General features: G+C 45.3%; 1 protein-coding gene across 1 annotated transcript in view; it reads right to left on the reverse strand.

Annotated features, from left to right (window-relative positions):
• The window catches only part of PCNT (pericentrin), a 248,093-nt gene that overhangs the window by 218,640 nt on the left and 17,299 nt on the right, over positions 1-12,154 (reverse strand). Inside the window, 7 exon segments of the mRNA XM_007948706.1 lie at positions 1,909-1,996; positions 2,503-2,746; positions 4,906-5,017; positions 6,650-6,786; positions 8,521-8,695; positions 10,090-10,145; positions 11,827-12,082. Of these exon segments, the coding sequence (XP_007946897.1) occupies positions 1,909-1,996; positions 2,503-2,746; positions 4,906-5,017; positions 6,650-6,786; positions 8,521-8,695; positions 10,090-10,145; positions 11,827-12,082 (1,068 nt within the window).

Genomic DNA, 12,154 nt, shown 5'->3' on the forward strand with positions numbered 1-12,154 from the left:
AAAGAGGGGGAGGCCTTCAACGAGATGGATTGATACAGTGGCTGCGATGATGGGCTCGAGTATAGCAGGGATTGTGGGGCTGGTGCAGGATCGGGCAGTGTTTCGTTCTGCTGTGCATGGGGTCGCTATGAGTCGGAAACGACTCGACGGCACTTAACAACAACAACAACATTATCCTGTTAAAGGCAGAGAAATGACAAAAACAGAAAACTACGAGCCAATATCCCTCATGAATATAGTTTTAAAAATCCTCAACAAAATACCAGCAAATATAATCCAACAATATATAAATGTAATATATACCATGGCCAAATAGGGTTTATTTCAGGATGCAGGGCTGGTTTAATATTCAAAAATTAATCAATGTAATATACCATATCAAAGGCTAAAGAAAAAAAATGTTCATATCAATAGACACAGAAAAGACATTTGACAAAATTCAACACTCATTCATGGTAAAAAATAGGAATAGAAGGAATATCTTCAATTTTATGAACAGCATCTACAAAAGCTTGCCATTTACACTTTAGGGTTAAACTTGATTCCTAAAATCAGAACAAGGCTAGGATGTCCACTTTCACCATATTTACTTAACATAAAGCTGGAAATTCTCACCTATGCTGTATGTATATAAAAGGCACACAGATCAGAAAGTAAGAAACAAAGTAGTCCCTATTTGTAGATGACATACATTGTCTATGTGGAAAATCTCAAGGAATCTACAAAAAGTACTCCTAGAACTAGTAAGTAAATTCAGCAGTTACTGGATACAAGATAAAAGGAATTATGGACACATGCAACAACTTTGCTGAATACATGAAAATTACACTGAGTAGAAGACGACAGTCTCAAAAGTCTGCATACCATATATTCCATTTATATGACCTTCTCAGAAAAAAAAAACTATAGTGATAGAGAACAGATGAGTGGTTGCTAAGGACTATGTGGGGGAGGAGGGGTGACTACAGAGGGACAGTAAGAGAGCAGTTGGTGGGTACTGGAGCTGTTCTGTTCCTGACTGATGGAGATTACATGAATCAATGGGTATGCTAAAACTTACAGAACTATACACCAAAAAAAAGTCCACTTCACTATATTAAATTAAAAAATAAAATTTAAAAGAATACAAAACCCAGCCCAGCCCATGGCCACAGCAGCTGCTCCATTCAGGGCCGGGAGCTGTGACTGCTCTGGCTGCACAGGCCTCAGTCGGGTCCAGCTCAGCTCACGGAGCAAGCCTGGGAGGAGTGAAAATCATGAACATATGAAATTGTCTCTAAGAAACAGTCAGATATTCATAAGACAGATAAATAGATATTAACAATGCAAATTAGAAATAACTTCAATGGCCATGGGCAACAAATACGTAAAATAAGAGATGGTGCTTATACCCCCAGGTATAAGATCATCATACTCTACAGGAACTGCATTATCCAGCATAGCAGCCACTAGATGAGCATGGTGACTTATATTCATTTTAATTACAATCAAGTAAAATTAAAGTTTCAGTTCTTCAGTCACACCAACTGCATCTCATGTGCTCATGCTGGACAGCACAGAGAACTTGTCCATCATCACAGGAAACTGCTTGGATGGCACTGATTTTAGGATTAAAAATTATAGAAATAAACAGTGTGGAGGCAACTCAAGGAAGATGGCCAGCAGGCTAGGGAAAACACAGAAAACAGGACCACAAATTGTTCCTACTGATTGATGCCTTAGAGTAGCTATCTCCTAACAAATACGCAAACAGATGACAATGCAATGCGCTAACCATCAAAGGTATATGCAAGATATAAAAGCAAGATTTCCTCTACTTGATGGGTAAAAAGGATGAAATTCAGATTGTTAAATCTCAGTAAAACTCAACTTTTCTCAATGATTAAAAAAAAAAAAATGGCCCATCACCTCGTGTTGCTCAAGCTGAAGTTTAAGTTGGTCAAGGTGTTCTTTCCTTTCCTTTTCAGCTGTCTCTTCTATAAATATACTGGATGAACTATGAAAGAAAACACAAGTTTAGCATTTTACATTCACCACTGCTCTGTCCTGGGAATGCACCTATTTCAAAGGAGAAAATCCTTCCAAGCCCATCTATCATCAGCCTGCTCTATGTTGATGAGAGGACAGTGACCTGGCTGAGTCAGTTGCCTTTGTGGGCAATAACTAGGGCCGATTCCAAACTAAACCCCACAAAGTGTCCTGGCAAAGGTGAACACACTCCTGGAACATGCTGGGTCCCAGATTCTGCATCCACAGTTCCCTGGAAGTCCCGAAGCATGACACACAGAAACTGCAGGATCAGTCACATGTGTCAGAAACTCAGATCCTATTTATATTCATCTTTACTTCAAGTGCCAACTGAAGAAAACCACTTCTACATAAACATAAAAGCAAAGGCTGTTGGTCTCTACTGGCATGATATCACAAAAGAAATGAGATCTGAATTCAGCTCAATGTTCCTATATCAAATACACATGTAAGAGGAAAAATCGTTTTGTTTACCTGATTTCTGCATAATCCAGAAAAGAATCTTCTTTCACCTCCTGTAGCCGTTGCTGTAACACATTTAGATCTTCTTGGTAGTTTTTTTCAGCATCCCTTAATTTCTTTTCAAAATAAATCCTCAACTGTTCCAGGTCAGTCTCATGTTCAGTTTTATCTCGTTGCTGCTGTTGTTCAAAGTCTCGCTTCAACTGCTCTAATTCTTCCATGTGACATGCTGGAACCAGGAGCTGCTCATGTAACTCTTTAATAAGATGAAAGTACGTCATTATTTTAAAACAAAATACTTGTGAAAAATCAGGAGTTATTTCAGGCCCTAAGGGGACCTAGTGGTACAATGGTCAAGTACTTGACTAATAAGCAAGAGGTGGGCGGTTCAAATCCACCCACACATTAGCTCTGTGGAAGTCCTGGTGATCTACTCCCATGAAGATTATAGCCAAGAAAACCCTGAGGAGCAGTTTCACTCTGACACATGGGTTCACCATGAGTTGGAGTCAACTCAACATTATCCAACAACTCAGCCCCAGGGATATGGAGGGCAGAATTCCAAAAGTGGCCCTGAGATTTCCACACCCAAGTCCCGAGATTGTAACCGCAATGAGGGCCCCCTTGTAACTAGGCTGCATGACATAGCCCATAAGAGATGGTTCATGGCAAACAGGAAAGAATGGGGTGAACACAACCCACGTGCTCTAGAAACAGAGCACTTCTCTGGCTGGTGGCAAGAGGAGAAGGCAGGGAGATTCAAGGCATGAGGAGCACTCACAGATCATGAAAAGCTACGGAGGGGGCCATGTGGCAAGTACCTGGAGCAGTCTCAGGAGCTGAGAGTGATCCCTAGCCAATAGTCATCAGGGACACAGGGCCTCAAGCCCAGCCCATGGAACCAAATCCGGCCAAAAGCATGAACAAGCCTAGACGTGTATTCCTGCAGAGGCCCAAGACAAGGAGTCCACTGGCCAACACCCTGATTTCAGCCTGAGACCAGAGCAGAGAGCCCAGCCATGACATCTCAGACTCTAACCTACAGATGTGTGAGCTAGCAAAAGAGTGTTGTATTAAGGTGCTAAGTTGACCAAACAAAACACAAGCATACAAGTTGAACATTTACCCAAGGTAGACACACTCCTTGGAGAGAACAATCATGGGAGAAACAAGGGCTATTTATGCACAGGAAGACAGCTCAGAGGCCAGGAGTGCATGGAAGGATGGATACAGGGAAGAGGTAACTATCAGGGGGAAGTGGGAGGGGAGCTGTTGCATTGGGATAAATTGTAGTCAATGTCATGAGACAAAATGTATGTGAACTACTGTATGGAAAGTGAATTTGCTCTGTAAGTTTTCACCCAAGTCACAGTAAAAAAATTTTTAAAAAAAGGTGCTAAGTTGAATACAGACCAGAGCACAGCTTGACCCTCACCATGGCTATTTTTATCACCAGAATGCTGCCAGCTAGTTTACAATAATTAGTCATTAGCTTTCAAATAACACGGACTTGACTGGTTGGTCATCCAGAGATTTCAAATCTAAGTTTCCATGTTGTTGTTGTTGTTATGCATCGTCAAGTCGGACCCAACTCATAGCAATCCCTCCTTGGGTTTCCAAGGCAGTATCACTACAGAAGTAGATTGCCCCATTTTCCTTCCGAGGAGTGGCTGGTGGGTTTGAACCTCCAGGCTTCTGGTTAGCAGTCAGGTGCTTTAGGCACTACACTACTGGAGCTCCTAAGGGTTCTCAAATATGAGGATGAAGGTTCCAGTGGGGGTCTGTTAGCACTGAGATGACATGTGGACAGTGTCTTCAAGTTACCTCGGCCTCTGTTGACAACCTACTAATCAGCCGAGGCTGCCTCCCCTTACTGCCTATGGTCTCTCCCAGCTTCTACCCTCACAGCATCCCTGGGACAGGAAGTCTGGATCCACAGGGTAAGACACTGATAGAAACTCCTATTGCAGGGCAGGGCAGAGCCAAAGATGGTGATGGGTTGCACTGACTACCGCAGCAGACAGATATGCAACTCAGATACTGCCTTGCTTCCATCCCTGCCTTATGACTCTCTTTTTGTTATTTATTCCACTTGCCCAGTAAGCATAACAGTTAGGTTTAGAGGCTTAGTTTGAAGCTCCCCATATCAAGATATGGAACCTAAACCACACCTGGCTGTGCCCGGCTCAAAATGATCTGTGCTGCTTCACTTCATATCACCTGCAACCCACCATGTCCTGAGGCTGCACAGACCACTCTGATGTGGAGGAGGGTGAGACTCTGGTCCTCAAAGGTGCTCCACAATGGAGGGAGAGGGAGTCCCACCTTTGGAAAATCCCAATTTGGTGTTTCAACAATGGGAAAGACATAATGATAGCTCTTAAGAATTTGAATTGTCAAAATAAAACTCCTCACCCCTCCCTTCCTGTCCATCGGGTCTCGTAGAATCAAGCTGGGACCACAGGTGCTTGATCTCCTCTTGTGACTGAGCCTTCAACTCTTCGTATGATGCTTGAAGATGCTCTAACTATTAAAATGGAAAGCATGATTGTGAAAAGCTTCATTAGATGGAATACCCAGGAAGCAACGACATATATATTTGTGCTTATCTCTCTGGTAAATACCTTGGGGTGCCCTCATATAACAGGCATGAAAAGGAACACATGTGGAATAAGGCTCAGATCCTAAACCTGTGACCTAACCATCAACAACAGCAAGAAGAATGGTTCAAGCATCACAGACCTGAGACAACAAAACCTCTGAGATGCAGAGTCAAGTATAGGTTGGAGTTAGGTTCTCTGACATCTCTAACCATTCTAAGAAGCAGAGCACTTAAAAATAATAATAGTGATTTTGGGTTTGTTTGCTTAAAGTGAAACTTTTTGTTCAAGAGAGTTTAGAAAACATGGCCCGTTAAGCTATGCACTAAGGCTTCTGCACATACACGTACACACAAACAGACATTGTTTGCACTTTTGCCCATATCCCCCAACATCACAGACTCTTGAGTCTGTCACCTGTAGACCTATGAGTCTGCACTTGTTGTAAACACATGTGACTCATGCAGGGGCAGCAAAGTTGCCAAGGAGTCTAAGTTTTTTTGGCTCACAGGCACACCCTTCACGTGGGTGCACCTTGTCCCCACCCCTCGTGTGAGTATGCTCTGTGTCTGCCCCTGGAATGAGTGTACCCAGTGGTGCTCTCTCACCACAGCAGAGCCCAGGAGCAGGGCAGGCCATGGAGTCACAGCCTGGTGCACACACTTTGCTAGACTCCTGGGCATGACCAGCTGCAAATGTTCACTCCTTTGAGGGATCTGCCCAGCACTACACACCCCAAGTGGATCTGAGAGTCACTGTCGAGTTATCGTTGTCCCTTCAAAAGCACTCGTTGGCATAAGGACTGGAATTCACTAGATATTTGAAAACTGTTCCAACAAGTCCAAAGCAAAGTAAGTTTTAAAAGCACAAAACCCGTATGTTGGCCAACAAGAAACAAATTGCAGAGCACTAGAGCTGGAAGAAGGGAGACCCATGGCTGCGTTCATCGTTAGGTCCCTCCTGAATTCTGGCCAAGTACATTTTCACAAATCTGTGAGTTTGTGTACATACCACCATTGATTCCATCCCCAAACTCCTTTTTCTTTTCAATTTTCTTTTCATTCTTAGACTGAATGCTTGAGTCACTGTTTGACTGTTGGGTTCAGTAATAAAAGCACTTTAGGTCTGAGTGCAGATCTGGCCATAACACAAACTTTTATTTTAATAGGTAATGTTTTTCCCAGGAAAGCATTTTGAATAAATGACAGCGGAAATATTTCTGGTTAACTTCTCTTAGGAATTCCTTGTTAACTGAACTCTGGTCAGAGATTGTGGCTTTACAGTCCAATGTTTGAAATTTTTGTAAATATCTCATGGACACTTGTAAAAGACATTCGTTCTCTGAGCACAAGTGTGAACATCAACACTGCATCAGCTCACAGGCCATACTGCTAATGTGTCTGTATCCTTGTATTCTCGTCTATCAGATGTACCAGAAGCTGAGTGTCTCTTTGAATTCAGTACTTAAGTTTTAGCTAATAACAGACTATGAAATGGCCCAATTCCAAAATCTTTTCAAACTTCTCTAATATAATTAAACGAGAATAAGCTTTGCCTACCTCAAGCTGTTTTGCTTCTTCCTTTTCTCTGCATTTCAGCTCCAGTTCTTCTAAGTACTGGCAATGCTGAGACTGTAACTCCTCCCGCAATTGCTGGAGGGCTGCTTGGTGCTGAGTCTCCAGGTCCTTTAGGGCACCTAGAAAGCAGTACAGATCAGATTAAAGTTAGTTTACTAGAGGTTTTTACCATTACAATAATGTTGATTAATATATTACAATCAACAGCAACAAGAAGAACAAAGGTTCCATTCTAAGCACTTGCCAAGGACTTCTTCCTTCAATCTCAGGAGGTAGTAGAAAAGCACAGCCAGCCTCCCAGCCTCCCCTCACACTCCCCATTCTGAGCACGCCTCCTGCCATCCTCCAGGGATGGGGCACCAGGTAAGATGTAACAGCCAGAGTGTGGAGTCAGCAATCATGACATCACTTTTTTCAGGTAAAATAAAACCGCAACCACTGCCATGGAGTCGGATCTGACTCACAGCAACCCCTCCTTGGGTTTCCAAGGCAGTATCACTATGGAAGTAGATTGCCCAACCTTACTTCCAAGGAGTGGCTGGTGGGTTAGGAGCCCTGGTGGCACAGTGGTTAAAGTGCTTGGCTGCTGTGGTGCAGTTAATTACTTGGTATGGATTTTCCAGCCACAGTTTTTATAACTCCCACCAGATTACTGGGTGGGAACTTGCCAACAAGGTGTACAGAACTCTAATGTGAGGATTGGTTAGCTTTGCTATGCTGCTGGGCTTAAAATAAGCCTTCCTAGAGACATCAGGAGAAAAGAGCTGGAGGTGAAGCAGAGCATATCCTCAGACCTGAGATCCCTGCACTGTACCTCCTTGGCAGAGACACCCCAGCAGAGATGCCTGGCTGAGAGATGGCAGCAATGGAACCCAGAGCACAAGACAGAGCAGTGGGCTTTCTGGCCCATGGAGAGAGAAAGTTGAGTGCCCTTGGGTAGGAGGCTTGCTGGCAAAGTGGGCAGCTCATAGATGTACCTATCAGCAGAGCTAAAAAAACTTTGCCTGAGCAGGGCAGAGGCCAGGTTGAGAGGCCAAGAGCCAGAGAGGCACAACCGAGGGCATGGCAGAGGGGAGAGTGTCCTGACTGAAGAACTGTATCCTGACAGCATTCTTGAACTTGAATTATAACCTGTTACTTCTCTAATAAACCCCATAATTGTGAGTATTGTTTGTGAATTCTGTGTAAGCACTGCAATGAATTATTGAACCCAACAGAGAAATAGTGGGTACCCTGGGAGGGATAGCTGATGTCAGAATTGGTGAAAAACACTGGGGGTGGCAGCACGTCTGGTTGGTCTCACAGGAGTAAGTCCTGGGTTGTTAATGGTGATTCTGTCTCCCTCTTGTGAAGTTGCAGGAGGTCAGAAGATGCCACCTTCATGCCCTTTTTACAGCTGCCACCAGAAACAGTTGGAAGTTTGAATGCAGGGAGATATGGCAGTCTGCTTCCATAAAGATTTATAGTCTTGGAAACCTATAAAGAGGCAGCTCTACTCTGTTTTATAGCGATGCTGTGAGTCAGAATTTTCTCCACAGCAATGGGTAATCTAATCATTGAACAAGCAAAAAAACACCTCTGAAATAAAGGTTTCAGAAAGGTTTTAGGTCCGTGTGAGGACTACGCCCAGAGGGCCCAGTCAATGAAGGGCAGCCTCCACTCCTGGCTCTGTGCCCTCATCTTCATCCACCTCCAACCCTTCTCACCTGATGTCACATACAGTCATCAGATATTTAAAAACCCACTTCAGAAAGCACGTATGACCGAAAACCAGTGGTTTCCTGACATCTATCCCAGTATCCCCCAGGAGGACCCAGCCCCTCCCAACCTGCTCATTTTAATCAGATGCTCACATTCGGCCTGATTTTTGGCTTGAAAAATCTTCTCCAGCTCTGCTTTCTGCTTGGCCAGCTCCTTCTTAAACTGATTCTGTAAATTCTCCAATTCTGACTGGTGCTTTTCAGATAATTCTTTGCGTAGATTTTCTAAGCACAAGTCTCTCTCTGACTCCCAATCTCGCTTCAGAGTCTAATGTAAATAAAGAAAAGGAAAATGTAAACATGGTCAGTGGTGTATTACCTGTGGCAAAGAAACATTACATAGGCACCCCCCTCCCTAGACTAAATGTTACTTGGAAGAGGGCCCCATGGTCTAATCAATCCCCACTGGCAAAAAGTAGCCAAAACAGAAGCCACTGAAAGGCAGACAGTAAAGAAAGCGCAAAATGATATGCCTCTTCCAGAAACAGAGCAGTCTCTGAAGACAAAGACAAGCCATACAGCAGACTGAGGACTCTTCACCTGGCCAGCATAGTCTTGGGGCCCTGTGCAGATGAAGGCCCAAGGGAAGGACCCATGGCAGGCTAAAGGGTGGAGTTGATACATCCTACGCCACCTGCCTGGCAAAAGTAACAAAGACAGCCTGACAAGTATGATCCTCGGGAGCTGGTGCCCACAGCTGCCCACAGCTTCCCTCCAGAGTGCACAACATTGGTGCCAGCACTACCACCCAAGTCTCCCTACCAAGCTGCCTTGAGAGAGGGATGGGGAGGTAAAGAAACATCCTAAGAAACACATGCATTCTAGTGCTTTATGAAACAGGATTTCTCCCCACTCTCCCCACAAAGGATGTAGGCTGTAGGAGAAGGACCATCATGAAGATGCTGTAAACGCAAAAAAACGCAACCACTGCCGTGGAGCCAGATCCGACTCATAGCGACCCCTCCTTGGGTTTCTGAGGCAGTATCACTGTGGAAGTAGATTGCCCAACCTTCCTTCCAAAGAGTGGCTGGTGGGTTTAAGCCACCAGCCTTCTGGTTAGCAGTCAAATGCCTTAGGCACTATGCCACCAGAGCTCCCAAAGATACTGTAGACAGTGTCAATCTGGCAAAGGCCCTGCAGGCCAACATCATATCACACGACATCAACATGTCCTGAGTTCCCAACTCTGTCTCTATCCCATCATCTGGCACTAGGTGGGCTCACTCCATCAAATCAATTTGCCCTCATCATTGTCCTTTTCCCTTAGCCCTGTACCCTGACACTGTCACCCACTGGCACTCCCCTAGAGTGTTGCTGGTGCCCAACACACATGGTCAGTGTTCACACCCCGCATGCACTGGAGTGCAGTGTGAAAACTACAGGGCCTCTCAGACAAGAGCCAGGGAAGGGGCAGGCACCTTCACCTTTCATGAGAAGTCAACATTAAATGGGGAAAAAAAAAGCTCTTCTGACAAATACAAACTGTGCAAATAAAAGAGAGCTTTGTCTCTAAAGAAAATACGATGCATTTGTTACCAGCACACTCCGTCAAAACTTTCACTGGATTTTGATTGACGGTTTTTTTGGGGCTGGTGAGTTGGGAGGGATGGAGAAAAAAGGAAGAATATACATAGAATTGTTTCCTGATCAATCACAGTGTACCTCAATTATCTGGATGTTTTTCTCCATTTCTGATTCTAGCTTCTCCTTCAGTTCAGCTGTAATGAAAACACATAAGTGGTTCAGAGCAGGCAGTGTCCAGCTGCCCCACACTCAGTCACTGGGGACAGATTCCACTATCCACTCGCTGCTCACAGGGCAGCATCTCTGATGAAATAGACTGCAGCAATATCTGGCTTTTACAACACACTGAGTCCAGGTGGTAAGAGAGAAGGAGGATCCAGTCATGCACATCCACCTAATTAAGGAGGCAGGTCTTCTCCCAATTACCAGGTCACAGGGACCACTGGCCACTGGGGACACAGCACTCATCTTGTGTCTAGTGCCTACTCTGGGCCAGACTGCACACCAAGGACTGGAGTTGGGACAGGTACAGACATTTCTAGGATGCAGAAACTCCTCACTCAAGAGGGAGAAAGCAGAAGGACACTAGCACAAATGTTCCATGGCACTGCAGAGCCCCACCAAGTGCAAGGTGATGGAGTGGTTAGTGGGAAAGGATGGGCATGGAGCAGAGGGTCAAGATGCACACCTATAGTGGCCCAGTCAGCAGGTATAAACATAAGGTGGCACAGTAAAGGATAGAGAGGGCCTGAGAGAGGTGCAGCCAGCCTGGGCAAGCACAGGATAGAGGACAGATGCGGCACCCCCTAGAGGAACAGTCCTGTGAGACACCTGCTCTCACTCCAAAAATCAGAAGGAGGAGTCTGCTGTCCAGAGACTGAAGCCCCCAGCACCCACCCAGAGCAGCTGGTGAAACTTGTGCCCCTTTACAGGCTCTAAATGTCCAGGATTTTACATGGTGAAAGCACTGAAAGAGCACATGGAAAAAGTGTTTTCTATTTTCTTTAAAAAAAAAAAAAAAGGGGGGGGGGAATAAAAACAGATGTGTCTTTTCTTGAATCTACATGCATAACTTGCAGTACAAGAAGTAAAGTGAAGTGGTCACCTCTGGGGGAGGGGAGCTGGGGGGTGGGCCAAAGCAAGGGTACAGCTTGTCAGCATCCCCACAGCAGGCATGTGGCTTCTCTTTATGAGATAAAAGCTGAACAGGCAAGCAGAGAAGCCAGCCTAACACCCTGCTGGGAAGTGGGGTGACAGCTAACGGGCACAGTGTTCTTCACAGGGCAAGGAAAATGTTCTAAATTAAGTAGTGGAGACAGATGCACAGATCTGTGAATATACTGAATATTACTGAACTGCACATTTTAAATGGATGAACTGTATGGTGGCCCCACTCTACCCAGTGTCCCAAGTGCCAGAAACAGTGTGGGTCGGGCTTGGTAAAGCTGAACTTTCGAGTCTTATTTAAAAATGGAAACAGAAAAAACTTCAGCACAGGATCCAATCAGCTTCCAAGGGCAAGGTTTCAAACATTAACACAGGACTACCAGAGGTCTCAACAGAAGGAAGTCCCACAGCAGTGCAAGTGAAACACATCCATGCCCACTGGACCAGAGCTAATGCATACACACAATCATGATTGAGGCCCAGGGACATAAGGAGTGCCAGAGCAGTCTACACGCAGCTCCCAGGGCACAGGAACCGCATCACCTGTGTGAAGGTCGGTCCAGCACAGAAATATGTTGGTAAACCCTTTACATGGTAGGATTCACAGTATATAATGATCTGCTTCCCAAAAAGACAAACAGAAATCTGTACTTTAGAAGAATGTGCATGTAGACTTTGACAAGAAGTGTGACTGGAGGAGTGTCATACCTGCCTCCTGCCCACACTGGAGTGCCAGCGCCTCCCTCTCTCGCTCACATTGCTCCCGGATGAGCTCTAGCGTGCTTTGCTGCCGGTTCTGCACCAGGGCCAGCTCCTGGGCATGCCGTCCATTGAGCATCTCACGCAGCTCAGTCAGCGCCGCCTCCTTCTCCTTCTGCAGGTTGGCCTGCATCAGTTCCAGCTGTGCTGTGTGCATGTTGCTCAGGCTCAAGCGCAGAGCTTCTAGCTCAAGGGCGTGTACCGTCTAAGAAGTGAGACACATCGGTGGGCTGGTGACTACCCAACCTACAGCCCAGCTAGGTGGAGCCTGGTATCA

This window comes from Orycteropus afer, unplaced genomic scaffold (genome assembly GCF_000298275.1).
Source record: "Orycteropus afer afer isolate SDZICR_OR568_19922 unplaced genomic scaffold, OryAfe1.0 scaffold00219, whole genome shotgun sequence".
NCBI classification, from domain to species: Eukaryota; Metazoa; Chordata; class Mammalia; order Tubulidentata; family Orycteropodidae; genus Orycteropus; species Orycteropus afer.